The sequence below is a fragment of the Astyanax mexicanus genome, chromosome 18, assembly GCF_023375975.1.
Source record: "Astyanax mexicanus isolate ESR-SI-001 chromosome 18, AstMex3_surface, whole genome shotgun sequence".
NCBI lineage: Eukaryota > Metazoa > Chordata > Actinopteri > Characiformes > Acestrorhamphidae > Astyanax > Astyanax mexicanus.
Window position 1 is genome coordinate 1322293 of NC_064425.1, and position 27952 is coordinate 1350244.

Here is a 27952-nt window from a genome sequence, read left to right on the forward strand (position 1 = left end):
TACTGTAACGCTAAAAATGACCCACCACCCAAATCATTTCTGCTCTGTGGTGGTCCTAAGAAGAAAAAATAGAGTAAAATATGGATTTTTATATCAAACCATCTCTCTAATTAACAAAAATAGGAACAACAGTATAATTTAGCTTTTCTTAAGAATAGCAAACAAGGAAATACCAAAAGTGTGAGGAAATTTCACAGGGTGGAAGGTGCCACAAACAGCGCTAACAGTCTACGTCCATATATAGACTGTGGCCTGAAGTTGTGATTATCTCTTACACGCTTGTAGTCTTGCACACAGGGCCGATCACCAGTAAGTGGGGGGGTTTATTCACACCTCAGCGCGGCCGAGAACCCTGGGCTTTTTACAGTAACGGATGTTTTTGAGTGAATAAAGAAAATAACCAACCACAGGTCCTGGTGAAAAGAGGTGGACAAATGTCCAAAAAAAACAAAAAAAAAACAGGAGAGACTCACAGGAAACGATGTGTACTGTACTCATACTAACAAAGCAGTGATGTCCTCCAATTAAGGAGTCTTTACTTCTAAGGAAAAGCTTGAATAACTAAAAGATTTTCACACCTTTCACGAATAAACAAGTTTACACCCAGAACATGTTCTGGGTGGTTTGGGGGGAAAAGTTAATTATCGCACACTCTAGGCCTTTTTATTTTATATATTTATTAAGTGTGGAAAGGGGAAAAACGTGATAAACAGTAGCATCCTGTTAGAAAATTAATCAATCACGCTGAGCAGTGAATAGTGACAGAAGTGTGCTTGGGCACGGATTGTTTAAACGCCGTCTGAGTGCAGGCAGGCAGGGGAGGGGGGAGGAGGTAGAACCGTGCTCCAGCACGATTTAGCATAACCGTGCCCAGTGTGAGTACTTCCTAAAGTGAACCCTAGACCACCGCTTTGTCACAGTATCAAACGTTGTGACTTGCTGGAGCGGGCGGTAACAGGAAAAACCAGCGATTTCTGGCAGAAGCGGGTGGTAACGGGACTAAAACAAGCCATTTCTGGTGGGAGCAGGCGGTAACAGGACTAAAACAAGCGTTTTATGGCAGGAGCGGGCGGTAAAGGGACTAAAACAAGCTATTTCTGGCAGGAGCAGGCAGTAACGGGACTAAAACAAGTGATTTCTGGCGAGAACGGGCGGTAACAGGACTAAAACAAGCGATTTTTGGTAGAAACAGGTGGTAACGGGACTAAAACAAGTAGGAAGTGATTTTTAAAAAAGCTGTCCTGCGCAGACCTCTAAAACAGACCAAGCAAATAACCATTTAAGAAGTTCAGATATTTGGAAGTTTATTTACTAACTAGATACTACTTTTAATGAGTGGGAATGAATTATCCTTCCATCCTTCATTAATTCTTCCACTCGTACAGGAAACAGTGAAGTCTATCTGAAGAGCTGCTTCACCGTCAGCCCCTACATACAGGCTCTATAACACAGTGATGCTTCTTTCTCTGATGTTTCTCAGACTTCTCCTCCTCCTACCTGAACACAGAGCTGAAGCAAAAAAAGCCTGAAGTTTTTCCTTCCTTCAAGTCTTTCATGTGCTTGTGCTAAAGAGCAAACACCAGCACGAGGACATGTTAGAAGTGTGAGGTTCAGCAGCAGAAGAACAATATAAACCAAACAAAGTAAAGATAAAGAGGATGAAGATGATAATAAAATGGATAATAGAAAAGATAGATAAAAATATATATTATGTATATGTATATTTAAAATAATCTAAGTTCCACTATTTACACTGATATTATATGGATTGTTAATATGTAAATATACAGATCTGGGGAAAAAAAAATAAGAGAGCACTTAAAAATAATGAGTTTCTTTGATTTTTACCAAATTGAAAACCTCTGGAATATAATCAAGAGGAAGATGGATGATCACAAACCATCAAACCACCAAACTGAACTGCTTGAATTTTTGCACCAGGAGTAAAGCAGCATAAAGTTATCCAAAAGCAGTGTGTAAGACTGGTGGAGGAGAACATGATGCCAAGATACTGATTATTTCTGAACTCTTAAAACTTTATGAATATGAACTTGTTTTCTTTGCATTATTTGAGGTCTGAAAGCTCTGCATCTTTTTTGCAGAAATGTTTTCCATATTTTATAGAATAAAACAACAAATGTTAATTTTACTCAAACATAAACCTATAAATAGCCAAATCAGAGAAACTGATTCAGAAACTGAAGTGCTCTCTTCATTTTTTCCAATTTTTGTATTGAAAGGTTACTGGGGAAATTGTTCAGATGCTTTCTCTTGAAATATACAGGTGCTGGTCAACGAATTAGAATAATTTGAAATAGTGCAATCATGAAATTCTTTGAATGCATTTTTTGTGCAGAAAGCAAATCAGGTGTTCACCGCACCTGGAAATGAGTTCTGTGATTTTAGTTTTAGTTAAATTTTAGTTCTGCTCAATTTTAGTTTGGGTCAAGCCTTGTTGGCGAAGGGCTTGAATTTTAGCCACTTTTCCGGTTGAGAGGTCGCGCTGCTTACCCATGATTGATTTTACAACTTAGAAATTCTACTCAACCCTGACTTTATACTGCACAGTGAACACTCTTCACAGAAAACAAAAATTCCAGCATTTATTCTAATTCAATGAAACGGTTTCTCCATTATTCTAATTCAATAAAACAACAGTGTCACAGTTAAATGGCCTAAATGGGCCTTTTGGAAAGCTCAGCTGAGCAAACTTTTTTCCAGGTAACGAGTTCTGTGATTAGTCTAACGAGTAGGACAGGTGCGGTGAACACCTGATTTGCTTTCTGCACAAAAAAATGCATTCAAAGAATTTCATGATTGCACTATTTCAAATTATTCTAATTCGTTGACCAGCACCTGTATATATTTTTTAAATTTTGTGTTTTGTCATATCGCCAAGAGTATCAGAATCACGAAAATACCATGAAATATTGTGATATTATTTTAGGGCCATATCGTCCGTCTCTAATCTCCATACACATGTTTTGCGGTGCAGGCAGTGCATGCTTGGTTGATATGAATTTTTAGTTTTATCTCAACAACCTAAAAACACCTGTGAGTGTTCAGGATGCTCACGGCACGCAAATAGAAATTTCAGAGACTAATTTGCATACTGCACATTCCTGTAATGGCAGTATTATGAAGGCTAATGTCATGATAATAACTGAGAAACATATCACACAAGAACTGCACAGCTCAATAAGTGTGTGGGTGCAGCAGTGTGATCACTGTTAACCTTTTAAGTTCTATGTTGGCAAAAAACTAATACAGCCAGATAGAGTGTGTAGATCTGAAGATCAGTGAAGAAACAATGACGGTTTGTATGGTAGAGAAGACAAAAGTCCCACCTTTCACAAACTTGGTAAACCGCAGGAGAGTTTTTATTAGTCTTATAGCTCATGAGAAGAGCTATGAACATCCTAATAGAATGAATTAGAATTAGAGCTGGGTGAAATGGTAAAAATGTAATATCAAAATATATAAAGAAATTCACATTATCTGCGATTTTTATTTATCACTGTATTTGCATGCTCAAAAACAATGCATTGGAAGCGTGTATATATATATATATACAGATTGATTACAGATATATATATATATATATATATATATATATATCTGTAATCAAATGTGCAATTGTTTTTAGGGGTGGGTGATCTGGCTCCAAATAATTTTATGTTTCAGGATCGTTTAGTGATGCTGATATTTTTAGCAATATGACAAAACACTGAACATTTTAAAAATGAATTTTAAGAACAAACTACGGCAGCAAAAATGTTGTGTAGCGTGACAATTAAAAAAAATAAATAAAAAGCAAAATAAAGCTGCAAACTTCTGTCTATTTTGTAAACAACAGTAACTTAACATGTAATAATAACACTGCTAAAATCCACTTTTTCTTGTTGTTTCTGAAATACAGCAGGTCTCTCTGAGTTGTTTATGATCCTGCACATGATGAAACTAGGGTTGTCGCCATACCAAAATTTTGACTTCGATACCGATACCAACTGTAGTATCACGATTCTCGATACCAAAACGATACTTGGAAGAAAAAAAAAACAATAAAAATATCTGAACATAAAATGTTTATTTTTGACTGAACTGGATTGAACACTGAACAATCGGTGCAAACGCTTTTATTCTAAAATGAAACATTTGAACAAAAAAACAAGTTTCGTTATTATAACCTTAACTATAACATAATTATCTACTTCCACTTCCTAAAAACTAAAACTAAAACCAGAGGTAATGGTAGCCTGACTATGTGAACCTGACGGGCGGGCAGAAGTTAAGTTCTGAATAAGGAAAATAAAGAGACAGAAGAACATTACAATGTTATGTTCATTTTAACACTCACTGCTCCGTTTTATTAATCAACCGTTTTTAATAAACCCATGTTCAGTGTAACGAGCAAGCAGGCTACGTGCCTGACCACAGATTTGCGATGGAAACGCGAAAACGTGAACATCTTGAGTTCATGTTTCACAGCCAATGGGATAATGGAGAAATAGAGAAAACCACGGGCCCAAAACAAAACTCCTGCACACTCCTCTCCGTGTTAATGTGATTTACTAGCAGTCGCTAGTAAATCTTAGTAAAGCTACAGACAGAGTGTATCTTGACTAACTCCACTAACCTGTCGACTTCTCAGCTCTTTGTAGAGATCAGGGTGCTTGTCTGCTAAATGAATGAGCGAAATATGATCAGAATTATGTTAAATAACACTGTAACATAGAAGCATAGAACTATTATTTAATTAAAATGATTTTTAAGAACAGCTAAACACAGTGCTGCAGGTCAAACGCGGAGGCGTACACGTGCGAGAGAGACAGAGAGAGAGACAGAGAGAGACACAGAGAGAGAGAGAGAGACAGAGAAAGAGACACAGCGAGAGTGAGAGAGAGAGAGATTTGCGTGTTCTGGTGTGAGCTACTCACAGGTAAAGGTTCTCTTTTATCTCCTCGTGCTCATATTCTAGTCCCATACATAAGTCTGCAGCTCCCTCAGTGTTTTCTGTCGTATTTTGCGGCTAGCGCGAGCGCTTACAACTAACACCGCGGAGCGCGAGGTGCCGCCGCGCTTGTGCCGAATCCGCTACTGAATCCGACTCCCGCTTCGCGGACAGAATCAGCACAACACCCCCCGCTGTACAACTGCGGGAGTGAAAACAGCGCTAATAAATAAAGTAGTTTAGTTTCACTTTCAGTTTTCGTTATTTTATTTAAAAATAAAAATATAAATAAAAAACAGATGCCTACATCTCAGACTATTTTCCCACACTTCACTCCTCACGCCCGTTTTGTGCACAAGTCGCGGACGAGAGACATCTGTTATTTTAGCCGTCGCCATTCTACACTCGCTGCTGCTCCTGCTGGCTTGCGCGTGAATCGATTCATTTGTTCAGAACACTAAGTTTATCTGAATCCTGCCACACCGACTGCTGCGGTGTGAATCAGTTTTCTTATGAACTGAATCAAATCGCGCCTACTAATTTGACTCATTTGAAGCTAGTGACTGGGCTATACAGTATCGAAAGCATCGAACACTAAAGAACCGAATCGTTTGTGATGACGTAGTATCGAAAAAGAATCGAACCTTCGGTACACCGTGCAACTCTAGATGAAACTCTTCCTCAACCTCTTTTCATCATTGTCTGCAGCAGCTAGTAAAAGAAAATATTAAGAAAAACGATCAGAGTCGATCAGGAAAAGCACTGTGTCTACATCATCCTGTCAATTATTATTCATGGCCCCGCCCACCTCGGCTCGGGACCGCCTACAGACAGAGCTGAAGATGGGCAGTGACGTCGTCTCGTCAGATAGGAGATAAATAACAGCGCTAGGAACAGCATGCAGTTCATTCCTGTGTTGTTTGTGCGAATAACACATCAGTGTTTATATACTTTACCCAGTAATTCAGAGCTAAGTAACAAATGGTTAGAATTAGTCTATGGAGGAAAAACACCACCAGCCAAGTACAATTGAGATAGGTAGGTGTATGTTTAGAACAGTTCTGTTTACACTAGTTAAAAGTAAAAATAACACATGGTGTAAAGTAACATTTGACATTACAAAGACTGTTACTGTTTTTAGTGTAAAAACGTCTTTGTTTTTAAACGTTTCTAACTGTTCTAATCCGTCTCGCTGCCTCCTTGTGCTGCAGTGCTGTTAGGCGATATGTTTGCATGTATGAATATTCATGGTCAAAAGCCCAAATGCTATCGTTTCTCACTGTCCACTTCTCCACCGGACTAAAGCAGCGTTATACCGGATCACCGGAGCATGTTTTTTCCACAACTATTAACTATTAACTAATTTTAAAATAAATGAAAAAACGATGGAATGAGACCTTTAACAATCTCCAAAACTGAAATTCACATGGCTGAGGCAAATAATGTCAGAGCAAGATACGATAAAATGTGGTCATACCGCTCGGCTATAAATAGTGTATGGTTTTAAAATAGCATCACAGTGACGATGTGTGTGTATATGTGAAACCTTTCTGGACCGACGACAGGCGCTTTGTTCATCTGTTTAAAACACAAAAGGATCTGTGAACAGGGTGGGCAGTTCATTACTCCTGCGTGACGTTAATTTAAATCAGAAAAGAGAAACGATGACAGACTGCTTCTCTTTTATATGGTAACGACTGCGCTGCGCTGAACGCTAAAACAAGTCACGTATCATCTACAGATAATCAAAAAGCTCCACTACAAATAAATAAGCAGCAGCAGCAGGAGGAGTGGGAATGAATAGTGAAAGCCGGCCTATTTTCCTTTTCTGAGTCGGCTTTAAGCAAGCCTGCTATCTATCAGGGATTGTCCCCGGAGGAGCACTTCCTCTTTCTGCTTATTTGCATTAAACAAGTCTCTTTGTCCACTAAAGACGAGGCCTGCGCTGCAGAGGGAAGGTGTGGGGAAGATATAATCTCACAGCAATATATGACCAGTCACAGCTGAGCAGCTGATCCGGGATATTTGCCTTTTAACTCGGGAGCATTTGCTGAGTTTGAATGCGAAACAACGGATGTGCAAAACAGTTAACCAGACCAGAAGCCGTTCACATGATTCAGGGCTTGACGAACACAAGTTTCACAACTGCTGGACGACTGCTTCCTCTTTTAGCTCGACCTTCCGCACACTGGACCTCACCAACTTAGCGAGACGCTTCTCTGAGCCAAGTCCCACTTCTAAAAACAATGACAAGCACAGAGAGCGGCCACAGCGCTTAGTCACAGATTCAGACAAATTATTCGCATCGGATTCTGCATTTCCTATCGGCAATCGTCGTTCTGCAACATTAAACATCTGCTGCAGACTGTGTGAAGTAGTCTACGTTAGGCTAAAGTAAGTAAGTAAGAATGAGGCAAATTGATATTTGACTGATATTTCAATAGTCGATTAATCTGCCAATTATTTGTTCGATTGGTTGATTAGTCACGATTATTATCTGTAAGAATTCGCATCTGATTTTGCATTCTTGCATTTCCTGCAATTGTCGTTCTGCAAGATTAAACATCTGCTGCAGACTGTGTGAAATATTCTACATTAGGCTAAAGTAAGGAAAGAAAGAGGCTAATATATACTCGTCCTGTACACCACGACCCACCTGTAGACATTGATATTCCAATAGTCGACTAACCTGTCAATTATTTGTTCGATTGGTTGATTAGTCACGATTAATATCTGGACATCCTACTGGTGAGGAAAGCTAAACATTCAGGCCCAAAGACCAGTTTTGCAGCACATTTTGGTAGTTTGATGAAACTATATTTAAGTACAAATAGGCCTGGACAATAATTCGATATCGGTATTTATCGCGATAAGAAATGTTTCAATAACGGTGATATCATTTCTGTGGCATATCGGTATGTATTATTTATTATTTTAGCGGCGTCAGTTCACTGCAGAGCTGAACCCAATCACCCTCCGTAGCCGGGCTACGTCAGTGCGTGATGACGTAATCACACAGGCACGTAGCCAGCTAGGCTAGGCTAGGTAAGGCTAGGCTCGGCTCCGCATCGCATCTAAAATGTCCCGCGATGAAGCTCGGCGAAACCGACCCTAACCGAGCGGATCTCGGCTCCGCATCTAGAATGTCCCTCGGCTGCGCTCCGGTCCGGTCTGTTCCACCACTTCAAGCAGTTTCACTACACACAGTCTCTGAAGCACTTTTGTAGTTTATGTTGTATCTAAGTTATTTATAGTTGATGTGTGTTCATTTGACTGGGATATCATGTTCCGTTTATATATATATATATATATATATATATATATGAAGGCTTTTTCTATTCCATAAGGTTATCCTGGTTGAAGCACTTTTGTTTTGATCTGTTAAACATGTTTACAAAAGAATAAGAAGCTCTGCCTCTGTTGTAATGTAAAGTTATTTATATTGGTAATATGTATATAGGTTATAGGTTTGTGTTTGACAGATATGTCATGTTTTTATTTTGCTACATGCAAATAAAAGTGAGCATTGATTTATTCTGATCATTTTTTATTTCTAAAGTATTATACAGTTTTTGTGAGAGGAGGCTTTAAAGACTTAAATTAAAATTTCAGACAGTAGTGTACAGATTTCCATTGCAGGGATTCTTAGCAGTTTTTCTGAGGCCTTCAAAGTATTTATATCGATATCGAAATTATACCGTATCGACCAAAATTAAGGAATATATCGTGATATAAATTTTGGCCATATCGTCCAGCACTAAGTACAAATTACAACTATATAAAAAAGAAACATTCACACAGACTGGATGGATTATATTTGCAGGAGATTCTAGAATTCACATCTGATTTTGCATTTTTGCATTTCCTATCTGCAACTGTTAGTTAAACATCTGCTGCGGACTGTGTGAAGTAGTCTACATTAGGCTAAAGTAGGAAAAAAATGAAATGAAATATATACTCGTCCTGTTCGTCTATTTTCTCTCAGAGATAGCCGAGAGCAGCGGTGTGCAAACTATACATTAAGAACCAGCTGTAGACATTAGGGCTGCGATTAATGATTTTGATATTTCAATAGTCGACTAATCTGACCTTTTTTTTTTTGGATTAATTGATTGGTTGCGATTATTTTTTGTCATGCCCTTCATCTGTACTTCCTACTGGTGAGGAGAGATAAACCATTTAGGCTCCAAGAGCAATTTTGCAGTAAATTCTCCATTTGAGGTACCTATATTAAACTAAAACTTACACAGTACATTATAGAAAACATTAAAACAGAACCATGGACCATGCAGTGTCTAGTTTACCCGCTAGAACGTGGCTGCAGAAGGTTAATGTGGCATCTAGCCCTGTACTTGATCTGTAATAACAACCGGCCGAGTGCACAGAAAGAAGCTCCAAAATTACACATCAGTTCATCTCTAATAAAAAAAATAAAAAAAAATACAGAAGCTACAAAGATTTATATAAATAAAGCCAGAAAAACACTTCTGAAGTTTTTACGCAAGTTTGCCTTTAACTTAAATCCCCAGTTCAGATGTGCAAGATCTAAGGCTACGTTCACATTACCAGGAGTTTTTGCTCAATGTGGCTCAGATCTGATTTTTTCATGGCTGTATGAACGTGCCAAATCTGATTCATTATCAGATTTGAGTCACCTTTCATATGTGGTTAAAGCATGCAGAATTCATGCGTCTTTTTGCTTTTACGCATTAGCATTAGCACTACGTGCTTCTCTTATCTCTCGTACCCACACTGCATCACTTGGTGCAGCTGTGCAGCAGCTATAGCTGCAAAAAAAAAAAAAAAAACAACAAAAGCAAACCACCTGTCCTTTTTTCTCCTCCTGGAGCTGAGCATGAACTTCAGAGCAGCTGTTTACTCTCCACTCCAGCAAAAGATGCTCCACATATGAGCTGCTAACTCATCCATTTCCCTTTATAAAGCTACGAGTCTCTCCTCTCTCTAATATGAGGGTTTTTGTTGTTGGTGAAGAAGGAGACGTTTATACAGGTATCAATGTGCAGCATGTGAGACGGTGTTTCAGGAACAGATTCGTTCACATTACACACAGATACAGATCACTTACATTTACACTGAATGTGAACCGACAAGATACACAAACCTGATCTGAGCAATAAATTTGATTTGAGTTACTAATGCTACTAAAATGCAAAAAAGGAAAGGAAAAGGAAAGAAAAGACTGACCTGGGCTGAGAGTTTTCCTCATACATGCGCTCCTTCCCTTCCTTAAACAAACTGATGGTTTGCTTGGTCTTCTTCATGAGGTTCTCCATAAAGACACGGAAGTACTCGTTGTCTCCCAGCGTCTCCATCTTGCCCTCGTAGCGGGAAAGGATGGTACGAAGATGCTGATAGGTGTCGGGAAGCAGGTCTAAAATGTATGGAGGACTGTTCTTGAGGGCCAGCTTGGGGTTCTGGCATAATCGCACCACCTGAACAGAGAGAGAGACAAAATTAAATCATGTTAAACTACGAATTATAATGTAAAACAATTTAAGAGCACTTCAGTTTCTGAATCAGTTTCTCTGATTTTGCTATTTATAGGTTTATGTTTGAGTAAAATGAACATTGTTGTTTTATTCTATAAACTACAGACAACATTTCTTCCAAATTACAAATACAAATATTCTCATTTAGAGCATTTATTTACAGAAAATGAGAAATGACTGAAATAACAAAAAAGATGCAGAACTTTCAGACCTCAAATAATGCAAAGAAAACAAGTTCATATTCATAAAGTTTTAAGAGTTCAGAAATAATCAATATTTGGTGGAATAACCCTGGTTGGTTTTTAATCACAGTTTTTTTTAATCATGCATCTTGGCATCATGTTCTCCTCCACCAGTCTTACACACTGCTTTTGGATAACTTTATGCTGCTTTACTCCTGGTGCAAAAATTCAAGCAGTTCAGTTTGGTGGTTTGATGGTTTGTGATCATCCATCTTCCTCTTGATTATATTCCAGAGGTTTTTAACTTGCTAAAATCAAAGAAACTCTTCATTTTTAAGGTGGTATCTGTATGATTGGATGACAAATTTAAATTTGTTTTAAAGTATGAGCCAACACAACAAGGGCAAGCTTTAAATAAAATAGGAAAAAGAGAACAGAACAGGCAAGAAAACAGAAGTGACACTACAGCGCAACCTACCACTGAGCTAAGAGCTTCGTCTGTGGTGCTCAACCAAAGCTCTGTTACACAAGAGAGTTTGCACACAACATACACAAGAATTAGATTTGCAAACCTTTATCTAACTCAACTGGCTCAACAAGTACGTCTCTTAAAAAAATAGAGAGCACTTAAAAATGATGAGTTTCTTTGAATTTACTTAATTGAAAATCTCTGGAATATAATCAAGAGGAAGATGGATGATCACAAACCATCAAACCACCAAACTGAACTGCTTGAATGAATTTTTACACCAGGAGTAAAGCAGCATAAAGTTATCCAAAAGCAGTGTGTAAGACTGGTGGAGGAGAACATGATGCCAAGATGCATGAAAAAAAACTGTGATTAAAAACCAACCAGGGTTATTCACCAAATATTGATTATTTCTGAACTCTTAAAACTTTATGAATATGAACTTGTTTTCTTTGCATTATTTGAGGTCTGAAAGTTCTGCATTTTTTTGTTATTTCAGTCATTTCTCATTTTCTGTAAATAAATGCTCTAAATGAGAATATTTTTATTTGTAATTTGGGAGAAATGTTGTTTGTAGTTTATAGAATAAAACAACAATGTTCATTTTACTCAAACATAAACCTATAAATAGCAAAATCAGAGAAACTGATTCAGAAACTGAAGTGCTCTCTTCAATTTTTCCAAAGCTGTTTATTCATTTTTTTGTGGATTTTTAGTTTAATACATAATTTGAACAAAGAAACTGTCCCTTACAGTGCATCACAATTTATTAAGGAACGAACCAATAGAAATACTTAAAAATGATCTGAAAATCTCCTTTTACATTGACTTCCAATGAAAGTTTATAAGGTTTTATATCTCTCCTGTAAAGTTGCTGCTTTGGAGATACTTGTTTTTATTAGACCATTCACCATGAAATAAACATCATAACTACATAAATATACTTTAACTGGCACTTATAAAACATATTACTTATAACAGATTTTCTATTGGAACAAAATTGGGACACAGAACAACTCGGCTCAAAAATATATATTTTACGATTTAGCATATTTCCTGTGTATTCAGTGATTTTTTCACATACAAGACCTATTTCTTATTACATGTTGAATTATACTCAACAAATTAAAATGTTCTTGTTTTAAAGTAAAGAGAAACGGCAAAGACAGACAGGAGTTTTTATTCTTAAGATGCTTATAAATGGGGTTTCAATCAAACTTGTCAGACTTGTGCATGATCAGTAGTGAACAAAGCATGCAGCAACCAAGCTAATGCTAACCAGCAGGTCAGACTGACACTGCAACATTCACTGCATGTTTTGGTTTTAAACTACTATAGGATGAGAGAGTATGGAAGTTATTTGCCGCTGGTTACTGCACTGATTACTGGAGCTCAGATACAGCAGCTGCATTTAACTAGTGGAAGAGTTTTACCAAAACAAAGCATTTCTTTATGATCAACACATCTCTGAACTGACCGAATAAAATAATAACGCTTACTGAGCTTCAATCTGAAGAAGGAAAAAAGCCAACAGGTTCCCGCACTCAGTCACACATTGTGTTATTTCTAAATTAAACTATAACAACACACACTGCTGACAATCCACACTGATAATAACCTGAATAAATGTTTAATAAATAATGGCCGAGTATCATCACAGTGCTAATAGGGGTGGGCGATAATGCTCTAAAATAATATCACAATATTTCAGGGTATTTTTGCGATAACGATATACTTGGCGATATAGGAAAACTAAAATAATACATTCATTTCAGGAATATAGTATAATAGTATAACAGAATAATCATAATGTGGCAAAATAAATAATATAGCATAAAATAATATAATGCAGCAAATAATATTGCAGAATATTTAGTGCAAGCATATAAACTGCAAACTAAAACAATTCTACAATAAATACACCTAAAGCTTCACAGTAAATAATAGACTACTTTTAAGACAGAACAGCCCTATTATCACGATATGGATTTTTAATATCATGATATTTCTGTGTCACGATATATTGTATACAATATAATATTGACCACCCCTAAGTGCTAATGCTCGGAGGAAAGCGCAACGACTCGGTTCTGATACATCAGCTCACAGATGCAGCCTTGTGCTGATCCACATCACCCTAGGAGTGATGAGAGGAAAGAGAGAGCGCCATCTACTTCAGAGAGCAAGAACAACTGTACTTTCTCAGGGCTCAGGCAGCTGATGGCAAGCTGCATGAATGGGCTTTTAATCAGCAATCTCCGGATCATAGTGGCAGTGCTTATTGAGCTAAACCATTTGGGAGACAATATTAACTTAATTTTAAATTTAACTGGAATAAACGTTGGGCTTAACAGTGGGTCATGGTTTATTTTCTCATTTTCATTTTGGTTTGATTTGCTGGTTAAAATAACTAAAAGCTTATAATAACAAAGCTTTTTAGCTTAATCCTGATGGAGTGTAAACTCTGGTTAATGTGTTTAGCTGAATTATGGTGGATTTGGGAACAGGCAGTAGCCTCAGCCACTGATTAAAACAGAAGCTGAGTCTTCAGACTGAAGGTCAGACTGATAATAAAGATGTTTAGATGTGAGGCAGGGTTGTTCCCAAAGAGCTAGTGGTTTAACTTGCTGTCTACACTCCCACTGGTGTATTTTTAAGATGTGACTAAAAGAAGAAACCCACATCCCTGTGTTAAGACATTGCGCTGGCTATTTATCAGAACTATTGATCTGCATTATCGTATCGTACGCAAGAATTAAATGTTATTTTCTTTTTGTTGCAGTAGTGTATTCTTATTTTGAGAATAACTTGGTTTGGATTTTCCGTCCAAAATCTCACCTTGTGTTCTCAGCTTAATTATTCAGGAATCCCTTCACACATTAACATAATCCATATATGGTTAGAAAGGGCGGAGCTTACTCTTTCTATAAATAGTGATCACATCCCAGTGCGGTAAAGCTAAATCTACAAGAAACCCATTGAGAGAAAAACACCTAAAAAAGTGAAAAATCTCCTTCCCCAACCAATATTATTTACCTTTAGTGCTTCAAACATATTTATATGATGTTTCAAACCAAATAATATCAGTAAATAAAGACTCAAAAGTGTCCACAGAAAAAACAGTGTGAAACTACCTGCTTTACTCAAACTAAAGCTAGGTATGGTGTGCGCACTACTTTATACAGTTTTTATGTTACTTGCACATTTTCAAGTAGTTATTTTTGCACTAAACTAAATTTTTATTTATTTAGACAAAAAAAAAGTTAATATTTTTGTATATATATAGTTTTCTAGTGTGTCCTGATTAAAATACTGAAAGGCATAGGCTGCTCTGAGTGTCAGGTTTTTAGTATCTACATGTATCCTAGAGGTGTGATTATTGATTATCAAGAAAAATAAATAAATCCCCCTGATGCTGTTTCTCCATGTATTTTATCAAAGTAATAATTAATAATCCATGTAATGAACTCAAATCATCAATATTCTTATGCTTTCTACTTATAAACACTCTAGTCTAACAATTTTTGGAAAGATTAGATCTTAGGTGTGAATATATTTAAATATATACATTCAAAAATAAGTAAAAAAAAAACATGATCAGTTCCAGGAAAATATAACAATTCTGCTTCCTTTTACATTTTAAATGAGGATATTTTTGAGCAGCCGTATGTCTTCTGGAGTAAAAGAGAACAGGGCATGTGTCTGTCTGATATAATTACTGTGTTATAAGACCTGAAAGAGAAAAACACACCAAAACAGCCTAGAGTTTACAGGGTTAAAGCATAAACAGGCAACCCCAATTTTTCATGTCATATGAGTTCAGGCCTCACAGCACTTCCAGCTCAGAGATCTCTCCAAATCCATTGTCTGCAGAGGAGCTGAGCGCCACCACCTTCTGAACTATTGATCAGAAGACGTGGGTGGGAAATTTGAGGAAACTGGTATGTGCTCAGATGTCACAGCAGCAGCAGCAGCAGCAGCAGCGCTGAGAGAGGAGCTGCAGAGCGAGGAGGAGGAGGAGGAGGCCGAGAGGAGGAAGCTGCTGAGGCCTGCTGCTGCTTGACCAAGCCTCCAGCCGGGCCTTATCAGAGCCGGGGAGCAGCCCAGGAACCCTCCTCGTCTTCAGCTTAAGGCTCTAGACTAACCTTTTTAATATAGGTGCACCAGCACAAATGTTAGGTGCACCCAAACTTTCAACTGCCTTGACTTTAACACCTCAGTTTTACAGGTTGACTATTTTTTTTGTCCATCTAAATTGCTAAATTTCCTTCAGGATCAATAAAGTGTCTGTCTGTCTGTCTCTGTCTGTCTGTACCTGCCTACCTGCCTATCTACTTATCTAGGCAATAATGACTTGTAAATAATTAACTAACAAACAATCTGGTCATCATAAAGTTCGATATTTGAAGCAAAATTCTAAAAGAACCTTTAACAGGCCAGGATTTTAAACAATTTTAACTAATTCTAACATTACACCCCTAAATCTTGAAGGTTTCTATTCAAGCATTACATAAATAGCTTTCATGTTTGATAAGGAACATTACTAAAAACCATAATTGTAATTGCAACAGAAAGTACAGGAAAAAAATTAAGTAAATCTGCAACATATCCTGAATAAAACAAAGCAAACTGTTTTGGTCCTCCAAACTATTTTTTTTCCTGTCTGTTTTCAAACCTGCAGAATTTGGGTTGATTTCTGATTGATTTTTACTGATCCGGAATTATTAAGTGGAGCAGAGAGAAAGTGAACAGGCAGTTTCTTTAAGTGTCCTGTAGAAGATTTCAAACTCCTCAAATTTTCAGAATGTAGATAATTTATTTTACTGCAGAAAATAAGGGTTTTGTATCACCTACACCTAGGGCTGGCCCGAATAGCGTTTTTTGAGCTCCGGATATTCGGCACTGATTCGAAGCGAATATTCGAATATTCGTTTTTAAAAAAAGAGGTTAAAAAAATAAAAAAAAGCAAATCATGGCCCCTTTAATCCACTGAAAAATGTTCAATTTGCTCTGACCTACGAGACATATTCACCCCGGAGTTTTTGGTGTTTTTATCCCGGATTTTTGTGTTTTCACCCCATATTTTTTCTGTGTTTTTAGCCCAGATTTCTTTGTGTTTTCATCCCGGAATTTCTGCTGCCAGACACCGCGGCTTATCCGCTGCGTAAGCAGGCTAGGAGGCTGCTGCTGCACGGTTTCTCCGCTGCGCAAGCCAGCCCAGTAAATTGCTGTTTGTGTTTTCACACTTAGGCTATTTGCTTAAAAAAACAAACAAAAAAAACGTTTGTTCAGGAAGTATTTTATATTCTTAAACATTGGTAATTATATTAGAGGACAGTCATTGTAAACTGTACTTGGTCTATTTCGGTTAAAGGATTGTGCAGGGCATATTACTGATTTTGTATTTTTGCACTTGGGCTATAAGCTCAATATTAAATATTTCGTTTGTTTAGAAATTATTTTATATTTTTAAACCATGTTAAATTATATTAGAGTAGAGGAAAGTCATTGTTAATGACGTTATTGTACTTGGTCTATTTCGGTTTAAGGATTGTGCAGGGCATAGCCGTATTACTGATTTTGTATTTTTGCACTTGGGCTATAAGCTCAATATTAAATATTTCGTTTGCTTCGAAATTATTTTATATTTTTAAACCATTTTTAATTATATTAGATAAGAGGAAATTCGTTCAGACATCATTTTTGTAGGCCAGGCTTTTGTAACCGATTTAGCCCCTACTGTTGCCACATTACCCCTTACGTTTTATTATATAAATCAGTTTCGTTTTTTTTATCATGTATAATAGAGGTCTGCGCGAGACTGATTTTTAAACCCACTCTTCCACGCTCCCGCGTTTCTGTCTCGTTACCGCTCCGCAAAAAAATTGCTTCTTTTAATCCCGCGCCCGCCCGCCACATACACATTTCTGCCGCTCCCGCCCCACGTTCCTAATATAAATTAAATAAACTACACTTAATGCTTCAAATTTACTTATATATTTATTAAAACAGCAGCGCCGTTCCTTACCCCAGTCCAAACACCATCGGTGTGTGCGTGTGTGTGTCGGTCCATCCTGCGCGTTGAGAGTTTTCTTTAGGTTTTTTTTTTTTACAATTATTACAGTTTTCTTAACTATTTATTAATTTGCTCCCGCATCGTCTGGATTAAACTCCCGCTCCAGCCAATAACAGTTCAGTTCTGTCCCGCGCGCAAGATATTCTGACGGGACCCGCGAGAACAGAAGTGGTTAGAGTGAGGTGGAACTCTGGAAAGGAGAAAAAAAAACGAATATCCGAATACCAAAATTAAAAACCGAATACCTACTCAACGAACGAATATCCGAATACCCGAATATTCGGGTCCAGCCCTACCTACACCTGTAGCCCGTATACGGGTCAAGGCAGGTTAATAGGTTAAATCTCTCAAGATAAACGAAATAAAAATAAAAATGTAAGAGAATTAAGTGCCTTAAACTGAAAATCTAATAGCTTAAAATCTCATGGATTATCCTCCATGACCCAAGACCAATTTTATATAGTTTAATGCACCTTTATTCACTTAAATATCAAAGTATTTTTAGGAAGAAAAAAAAAGTTTCTCATGCCAGTTACCAGTAACTCAGATGCATGTTAAACAGTAACTACACTCTAAGACATTTGTTTTTACTTTAACAGTTGAAATGTGTTGCACTGCAGTAATAATCTATACCATCTATACCAGCCCTGCTTAAATCCATTAAATTAGAAGCAGTTATTAAGAGAATTTAGATATTTGATCAAAAGTGTACATAGTGTAAGTCTACAAGCTGATCTGATGACTTTTCTTTTTTTGACACGTAGCAGATAGTGGACTAGCTGCAACGGCTAACGGGCTAACTGTTTTTTTTTTATAACAGGTTGATTTCTTAGTGCTGGTTAGAGTGGGTAGAATCTGTGGTTTGATATTAAATGTGAATTATGGCTGTAGTTCAATTTAGTTAGTTACCGATTACCTTCACAACACCAGATTGAAGCTGTCGGTCCAATGCTAGCTAGGCTAACAGACTGCAGATCTTAAAGGAGATGGCTAATGGCTAACTGTCCATGTTATCTGTATTTTGAGCTGAATTAATCACTGTTTTTTCACGCTGATCATCCTACTTTTAGTTTTAAACTCCCCCAGAACATCATCAGTCTCCGCAGCCCTGACGCCCGGGAGATAAGAGCATGCTGTCATGGACGTCCTCAGAATTATCAGCAAGTGAGCAGCTACACAGAGACGCAGACACACTATCTCCCTCATGCATAGATGCATGCACACACACACACGCAGACGTAGACTCCTGCTGCAGCCTGCAGACAGCACAATTTCATCAACATTTTTGAGTATTGTGAATTATATTATACCCTGAACAACATTTTTACTGTTTTTATCAAAAGAAAAAAATCACACTGTTCTCATGTCCCATTATATATCTACTAGAGACAGATTATATCTGTCCAGTATCATTTATTTTACTTTAATTCTGGATAAATGGAGATATTTGCATTATTAGTGTCATGCAGCAGTATATTCTTGAAAATCTTTTTAATTCAGTGTTTTTTCATATCGACAAGAGTATTGTAATCATGGAAAATACCTTGAAATATTGCGATATTATTTTAGGGCCATATCGCCCCTTCCTAATGGACACGGAAAGTGGAAAACCACGCACTGACTCACAACTCAGTGTTTAATTTGTCACTGTTCGATTTGCCACAACAAGCCATGCTGAGTTTTCACGGTATTACTATAAATTAAATGCATATTGAGACCACAGAAGTCACAGTAAACCACATGACTTGACATTTACACTGAAAGCAGCCAGTCTTTCAATCTTTTAAAGAACAAACAAATGCAAAAGCTAAGAGTTAGCTCAGCTAACGTTACTATCCTAGTCCTGTACAGCTCATATCATTCAGCTGGGAAACTGCCAGGTTGTAAAAAGATTGGAAAGTGAACTGAAAAAGCGTATAAATCAATTCAGTTAGTTTATGTGACACAAATCTTAAAAACAAACTTAAACTGACTGTTTATTTGCAAATTAACAATTTATTTGCAATTTGTCTGATATAATAAAATTAAGTCAGCATGCCAACAAAGCTAGTCCTAGTCAGTGATATGGTGTGAAATCTCACTGATTCCACGAATCTACATTTTGTGGGCTTTAAATGCATATTTACTCAAATGAATGGCGGCAGAAAGATACATGCAAAATGTAAAATAGGGTAGGATAAAATGGTTCTTAGAGCCCAAAAAAGAAAATAAATAAATAAATAAATAAATCTGATAATTTCTTAGCATTAAAAACTTGGACGGATGGTTTCGAATGAGATTATGTATGTGCAAATGTTCTTAATAGCAAACCACTCAGAACGAGTAAACTATTTAACTTTGCAGAAAACTTGATAAACTGGTAGGATTAAAATTTAATGTTAATTTTTGCCCAGTGAGAGCTATTTTCAGGCTGTTTTCAGTGCTTGCTAGTGAAATATTAAACACTCCACACAATCTGCTCACCTGATTAACAATCCAGTATTAACATCAGGTGGGTTTACATGTTGAATCTTTCTATAAAACCACTAAAGAACATGTAGAACTTATTATTATTTTTTAGACGACCAGAAAATAACAACCGAGATCATCTGTAGCCCACAGAACTTCACTCCATCTCAGAATCAGGATAATGGAAACAGGATGCCACCCTGTCCTGGACTGTCCTGTTCTGGACCACTTGTGTCAGAACTGCATGTACTCCATGTTTCACCACATGACCTAGAAGGTTTAGTTTGATTTCATGCTCTACTTTTGGCAGATTCCACTGAATTAAGCAAGGAGGACTCGGTTTACCAAAACTTAAAGTATGCAGCAGTTGGATTTTATAAATAGAAGAGTGGTTTATTACATAAAAATTATAATTTTATAAATTATTATCTGTCAGACACCACAGCAAATAAGTTCTTTTAGGCTATGGAAACATTTCTTTTAGAGTAAAATGAGTACCACTATAAAATAAGGCTCCTTTATAAATGACTTATACATAGAAGAAGTTTAATAATGTTATTAATTAAGTTATAAACTATTAATAAGCAGTTAAAACACATACATAGAAAGGGAAACAATGGTTTGTCGTGTACCAAATAGAGTGATTCCACATTCATTTATAATACTGTTAAATCTCAGATCTTGCTTTAACTGCTTATGTTACTTTGTCCTTTCTATCAGTCATCTTTAACTTAATTTCTGTTAATAACTTGTTTATGTATTTAACTATAATAACATATTAAACGACTAAACTGAGTTTCTACATTATTTTATCAGGTATGTTAAAAAAGTCATTTTCACTGCAGTTTTTTCTATTTATTTGTTGTAAGTGCTTATTAATGTTCTTAACCCTTTCAGACCCTGCGTCCATTACAATAGACATAATGTATTTCCTTATGTATTTTTTTCCCAAATGTTTTGTTGAACATAACACTAATTGAGAGCTGTTTTTAAATAAGAATAGACTATAAACGAACCCAAGAAAAGGTTTATTAGACAATTAAACAATAGCTTAGGGCCGCCCACTTTACTGAAAATAAAAAAAACAGCAGTAAAGCCAAAGAGGCAAATTAAAAGAGCTATTTTTTTTACTAAGTCTATGTAATTTAGAACAATTTTTTCATGTTCATTTTAGTGTTTAGGGCCGGATTGTGAACAAAAAAAGTCAATATCAAATAAAAAAAAAATGTTAAGCACACACTTGAGGCTTCCAAACCAAAACACATAATAAAAAACAAAAGTTGCTTATTTTAGTTAATTGGATTTAATGTTAATATAGATTTTATATCATAATATTTGAGTCTTCCTTCAAGTGCATTGCAGACATAAAACAGCATTATTATTAATATTTTTTCAAAACTTTTACATAATTCAGGTCTGAAAGGGTTCAAGTATTTACCATTTAATTTACAACCATTAACCCTTTCAGACCTGAATTATCTTCAGTGATAGAAAAGAAAATGTAAGAATTATGTTTTTTTTCTCTGTAATGCACAGAAAAGAATACTCTAATATGGTTATATAAAATATATATAGCAAATAAATTCATTTAAGTAAAATATTTAATAGTTTTTTTTATTTCCATTGCATTGGAAGTCTGTGTGTAATATTTTATATTTCACCGTTGTATTTCATAAATCAGTAAAAACCCTAAACAGTAAAAAAATATGATTAAAAAGTGATCTAAATCACATTAAATTAGTATAATTAGTAAAAAAAAAATAGCTGTTGCCTCAATGGCTCTAGTGCTGTTACTGTTTTTCGGATGCAGAGTCTGAAAGGGTTAATAAACTCCCTTATAATAAAAACTATTTATAAACCCCTTATAAAGGAGCCTTATTTTAAAGTGGTAGATAAAAATGATTTAAGCAAGATTATTATTGCCTAAAAAAAAAATCCTAACAACAGCAGTACTACTCACACTGAGAAACAATCCAACCCGTTAGTGAGGAAATGAATAACTCAACCCATAATGATTAGCCTCTGAATAAAACGTGCAGCTGCCATTCATTAACAACTCAACACAAACGAGAGGAAATGTACAATCTCACCACAGAAAGCTCAAATACCACTGAGTAAATATCAGCTGAGAGAAAAACGAGGACTAGCTGAACTGCTGAAGCTTAAATATAGAATCAAAACAACAAGAACAGCAAGAGCCCAGTACAAATATTACTACTACATGCATTCAGACCAAAATGATGGACATTAGGAGATCACGTAAAAATGATGAGTTTCTTTGATTTTACCAAATTAAAAAACCTCTGGAATATAATCAAGAGGAAGATGGATGATCACAAACCATCAAACCACCAAACTGAACTGCTTGAAATAAAGATATCCAAAATCAGTGTGGGAGACTGGTGGAGGAGAAAAACTGTGATTAAAAACCAGGGTTATTCCACCAAATATTGATAATGTCTGAACTACTAACTCTTTATGAATATGAACTTGTTTTCTTTGCATTATTTGAGGTCTGAAAGTTCTGCATCTTTTTTTCCGTTATTTCAGCCATTTCTCATTTTCTGTAAATAAATGCTCTAAATGAGAATATTTTTATTTGGAATTTGGGAGAAATGTTGTCTGTAGTTTATAGAATAAAACAACAATGTTCATTTTACTCAAACATAAACCTATAAATAGCAAAATCAGAGAAACTGACTCAGAAACTGAAGTGCTCTCTTCATTTCCTTTCCAGAGCTGTATGTAAAAATGAGGGCTGTTAATTTAACTTAATTTAATGTGGATAACTTTACACATTTAATGACATGAAATTTACTTCACTTCATTATCTGCATAAATATATACATATATATAAAAAAAGGAATTTTCTGGATATCTAAATACATGACCAAAACTTTTGCTTTGTGTACAAAGCACTTTATTTGTTTATGTATTATTTCAATATATATTTGGAAGGTCAAAATAAATAGAGATGGAATTATCTTGTACAAAAGGTCTACTAGGAAATGTCTGAACAGTGATTGGCTTCTTTCTTAGAGTGAATAAAAAAAATCAGAAATAAGAAATATCCCAAGTAAACTGAAGCTTAAATAGTGTCAAAACTTTCATAAATTTTATCTGCCACTGAAACTGTTCCACCAAAGAATTGTGGGATATTTACCAATTGTCAAACTATCATCACAGAAATGTTCTAAATGACATGCTGACTATGCACGCAGTAATCGTGTGCTTATAAGTGATCATGAATAGGTATTTTAATTATTATATATCATCATAGATAACTCTCCAGTCAGACAGTGGGCGGAGAATGATCAAGTAACTTCAGTTCTAACAGCTTAAACCACATCTTACTTCTGCTTTTCAACATGCCTAAAATAAAAATAAAAAAACGAACGCAGAGTACCTAATCTTTATTTTAAGAAAATACTTTCTGAAATTTAACTCAACAAACTTATCGATAAAAACATGTAACGAATAATAGAAACTGATACAGCCATCCGTGGTGGATGTGTCCTCAAACAACGTCACTAGGAATAGCTGTGACTTCTGACAGACTCTGGTGGCACTTCTCTTGTTTTCTTAGCTTGTGTATCAGCGAGAATCTTACAGGAAGTGTGAGGTCAGCAAGCGACCGCAGGTTTTTTCCATGAACTGCAGTTTTGAGCTGCGCATTCAAACGCAGTCAGAAAAAACTGAACCATATCAAAAGCAAATCATCACAGATGTTTCAAACGGTAATGAGACTTCAAACTGCTCTGGTTTAATCGTATTACTGTAATTGTAGGGTCTGCAGTCAGCCGAGTCTGTCTTTGTTTAACTGTTAGCTACAGGTGTGCCTTCAATGCAACGGACCCCCGTCAGATACCTGATAATTAGACCGAGACAAACTCCTCTCAGAAGAGCATGAGAAAACCAGTACTGAGCAATAAAGCATTTGTATTTATTCCTGTGGATGTGCTGTTCATTTAATAAAAAGAACAAAATAAAGTTGGCCTTTATTTAGATTTTTTACGAACCCTAAGAAGACCCATCCACCACAGCTAGCTTGTCTACAAAAACACTATAGATGCCTATGGATGAAGTACCTTTCTAGAAACCCAAGGACGCTTTACAATTTACACGTTTTTACACACAACCATTCATACTCACACTCACACTCATCCACACACACTGGTGAGAAGCGGCAGCCAATAGCGCACAGCGTACTCTCAACCGGAAACCACCACGTCCACCTGGAGGACTGCATTCAGCAATACACTAGAGCATTTACCCAGAACAGAGTGTCAAAAATACCTGGGCACAGTCATGCATACATTTACACACACATACAAACATATCTACATACCACACACTTACACAAATTTAAAATATCCTATTTACCTGATCTCCATATTTATTTTCATCTGCATCCTCTGGGCAATTTGATGTTATCTATTGATCAATAAAGTGCAATAACCAGTGTGTGTCTTTTTTTGTAGAATAAACAAGTTGATATAAACCATGTCATCAGTTAAAAGAGAGATTTTTCCAATGATGATGCATATAATGTGACCCGAAAACCCTAATTTCTCAATAGTATTTTGCAGTCACTTGCTTGTAGTGGACCTAGTTAGTTGGCCTATTTGTGGCTTTACACACCAATTCCTGACACTAAACTCCTACAAAGTTTGCACATCAGTAACCACCAAATTTTAAAATGACAGATTTCCTTAGTTTAAAAGGCCAAACTATTTTAGCCCTTATCATCAGAGATATCAGCTATCTAAAACTTTCCAGACTTAATGGCATACCATCTCAATTGGCTTAGGGTTAATCTTACATGTTTGTGTCCAACTTATAGTTAGCCAAGTAAAATAGCTATGGCAAATCGTGTTTCCAGTCCTGGTCTGAGCTGTCTGTCTGTGATCAATTAAGTTACCCAGGCAAATTAGCTAGCTAGTTAGCTGTTCAGGTAGCTTATAACATAGCATGCTTTTTTAAAATTGTTTAAATAGCTAAATGCACAATTTGGGTTGTCTTAAGTCACAAACATCAGCTGGCAAGCTGGGAAATCGCCTAGTAAGTAAGGTAAATAGTTAGGTACACATTGTAAAAGAGCAATATTAATATACAACATGTTTAGACGTTATGTTGATAGCTAAATCTGTGTGTTTAACAACCAAATTTTCGGAGAATAAACAAATTGCTGTAAAGCCTGTCATCAGTTAGAAGAGAGTTCCAATGGTGTTATGCACATAATGTGACCTACAAAAACTGTAATTCCTTAATGGTATTTTGCAGGCGTTCTTTTCTCGTAGAGGACCTAGATTAGTAGTTAAAAATGATACCAGATTTTATTTAAGTTTAAAAAGGAATATACTTTACTAGCTTGGTTAGCTTTGATTAGCTTTAGCTAGCTAGCTAGCTAGCCCTCTACCTCTACCCTGACTGGATCTGCTTGATACAATATTGTATCTAGCTAGCCAACACTGCAGTTAGCTAGTTTCCTAGCTAGCTAACTGGCTAACTAACAGGTTAACTCGGTAAATAGTTAGCTGCTAGGTTACTGATCTACCCTAAGCTTTGTTCATCACAAAATATACTAATAGACTGTTGATGACCGTTTAAGCTAATGCTAGCATAGTTAGCTAGACAGCTACATCACCACTATTATTTTCTGATGAACCTACTTATGTTAGCTAGCGTTAGCTACCCATGCAACTGCTGGATCAGTAACCTAGCAGCTAACTATTTATGGAGATAACCTGTTAGTTAGCCAGCTAGCTAACCAGCTAACTAGTAAGTTGTGTTTTTTATTGTAATGTTAGCATTAGCTAGCTAGCTACTATATTGTAGCAAGCTGATGCCATCAGGGTAGAAGTAGAGAGCTAGCTGGCTAGGTTAGATAGCTGGGCAGCTGTCGCTAGGTAACATTAGTAACCTAGCAACTTTTTATCCAGATAACATGTTAGTTAGCTAGCTACATTAGCACTATTCTTTTCTGATTAACAAAGCTTAGGTCAGCTAGCGTTAGCCACCAAGGCAGCTAGCTAGATCAGTAACCTAGCAACTAACTATGTATCGAGATAACTTGTTAGTTAGCCAGCTAGCTAGCTAGTTAACTAGGTAATTATCTCTGCAACTGTAGTTAGCGTTAGCTAGCTATCTACCATACTGTATCAAGCCGATTGCATCAGGCAGATCAGAAAGCTAGCTAACCAAAGCTAGCTAACTAGGTTAGATAGCTAGGCAACTGCCGCTAGGTAAGATAAGTAACCTAGCAGCTAACGTTAACTATTGATCGAAATATCTGTTACCAAACTAGCTAACTGTATCGTTAGCTAGCTAGCTACATTAGTACTATAATTTCCTGATGAACAAAGCTCAGGTAAGCTAGCGTTAGCTACCAGATCAGTAACCTAGCAGCTAACGTATTAATCGAGATAACCTGTTAGTTAGTCAGCTGACTAGATTATTGTCTGTGCAACTGTAGTTAGCGTTAGCTAGCTAGCTAACATATTGCATCAAGCCGATCCCATCGAGCAGACCTGAAAGCTAGCTAGCTAAAGCTAACCAAAGCTGCCTAGCTATCTAACACAGCCACTAGATTAGATCAGTAACCTATCAGCTAACTACTTGCTCGAGATACCTGTTAGTTAGTTAGCCAGCTAGCTAGCTAACTAGCTAATTGTCTTTGCAACCATATTGTAGCAATCCGATCTCATCAGGCAGGCCATAGAGAGCTAGCTAGCCAAAGCTAACCAAGCTAGCTAGCTAGGCAACGGCTGCTAGCTTAGTTAACTTAGTTAGCAAGCTAGCAAGCTATGTTAGCTAACCTATAGCTAGATACAGCTTTTAAACCCCCCAAACTTTCCACCAAAGCCCCAACTTACTTTGTCCATTAGTTTCCAGCATTTCTCCACTGTCTTTTTGTCCACGGCGCCGGGCTGGTGATGGGAGTGGTGGAGATGGTGGTGAGGCTGAAAAGCGTCCTTCATCATCCCGATGAGCCCACCGCCTTTCTTACTGTTCCCTGACATATTTTGGCTCCACGAAGTCGGACACAGCGACAGGTCGAGACCCTGGTGGTGCGGCGGAGGGGGACCGACCGACCGATCGACCTCCCTCCCTGATTCCTTCCGTGGTCAAGAGGCTGCTGTGCCTTGATCACCCCCCGGTGAGGACAGCAGAGCCCGGGCTGAGTCCGAGCTAGGGTCCGTGGTCGGGAGGGGGTGCTGGGGGTGTTGGATGGAGGCAGGCGGGAGAGAAAGGCTCTACCGCCGGGAGGCTCCCATTAAATCCCCGCTCCTTGCAGCGGACCGCACCGTCATCGCTCTGCCAACAGCTAGCGCAGGGACGCCGCACGGAGGAAACAAAGCTCTGCTCGAGATGTTGGTGTGTGTTAAATTCAGGGATGTCACGACTTCTTTTTTCTACCAAGAATCAACTGGCTTTCGCACCGACACCCTGCGTGCTGCAACCGTTCCTGTTCCCTCCCCCCGACCCTCTCTCTCCACCGAGGGTCTCGCGAAGGGAAGTTCACCGCGAGGCGGAGCGGGTACGCTGCAGAGACGATCGCCGCGCCTCGGCTTACTGTACACAATCTAAACAGCCGAGCGAGTAAACCTCGGGGGAAAGGAAGAAAAGAAGAAATAAATAAATGTATTAGGAGAAATAAACACAGCCTTCTGCGCGCCCCCCTCCCGCGTTGGTCGCAGTGCTGTTCCTGTTCAGCCCCTTCCGCCCGAGCTCGCTCTCTACTCGGCGAGGAGACGCGCCGACCCCGCCCAGCCTCCGCACAGCACGCCCTCCGCCCCGCGAGCCGCGTTCAACAGCCCCATTCACTCATACACTATACTATACTATACTATACTATACTGCACTGTGCTCTACTATACAATAGTTTACTGTACTATACTATACTATCCTATCTTATCCTATACTATACTATACTATACTATACTGTACTGTGCTCTACTATACTATACTATCTTATCCTATACTATACTATACTGCACTGTGCTCTACTATACTATAGTTTACTGTACTATACTATACTGCGCTATCCTATACTATACTATACTATACTATACTATACTATACTGCACTATCCTATACTATACTATACTATGCTATACTGCACTAAACTATACTATACTGCACTATCCTATACTATACAATACTATACTGCACTATCCTATCCTATACTATACTATACTATACTATACTGCACTATCCTATCCTATACTATACTATACTATACTATACTGCACTATCCTATCCTAAACTATACTATACTATACTATACTATACTATACTGTATTATACTAGACT

General features: G+C 37.2%; 2 protein-coding genes across 3 annotated transcripts in view; both read right to left on the reverse strand.

The window, feature by feature from the left end:
• The window catches only part of cbl (Cbl proto-oncogene, E3 ubiquitin protein ligase), a 94198-nt gene extending 66840 nt beyond the window's left edge, over positions 1-27358 (reverse strand). The window contains exons 1-2 of one of the 2 annotated variants that reach the window (XM_022675213.2): positions 26512-27358; positions 10157-10404 (exon numbers count right to left, since the gene is read on the reverse strand). In XM_022675213.2, coding sequence (XP_022530934.1) covers positions 10157-10404; positions 26512-26658 — 395 coding nt within the window. In that variant the 5' untranslated portion in view covers positions 26659-27358. The remainder of the gene's footprint in view (positions 1-10156; positions 10405-26511) is intronic. The other variant, XM_022675217.2, reaches the window with a different exon arrangement.
• The window catches only part of grik4 (glutamate receptor, ionotropic, kainate 4), a 1128391-nt gene that overhangs the window by 237447 nt on the left and 862992 nt on the right, over positions 1-27952 (reverse strand). The gene's annotated exons all lie outside the window — the stretch shown is intronic.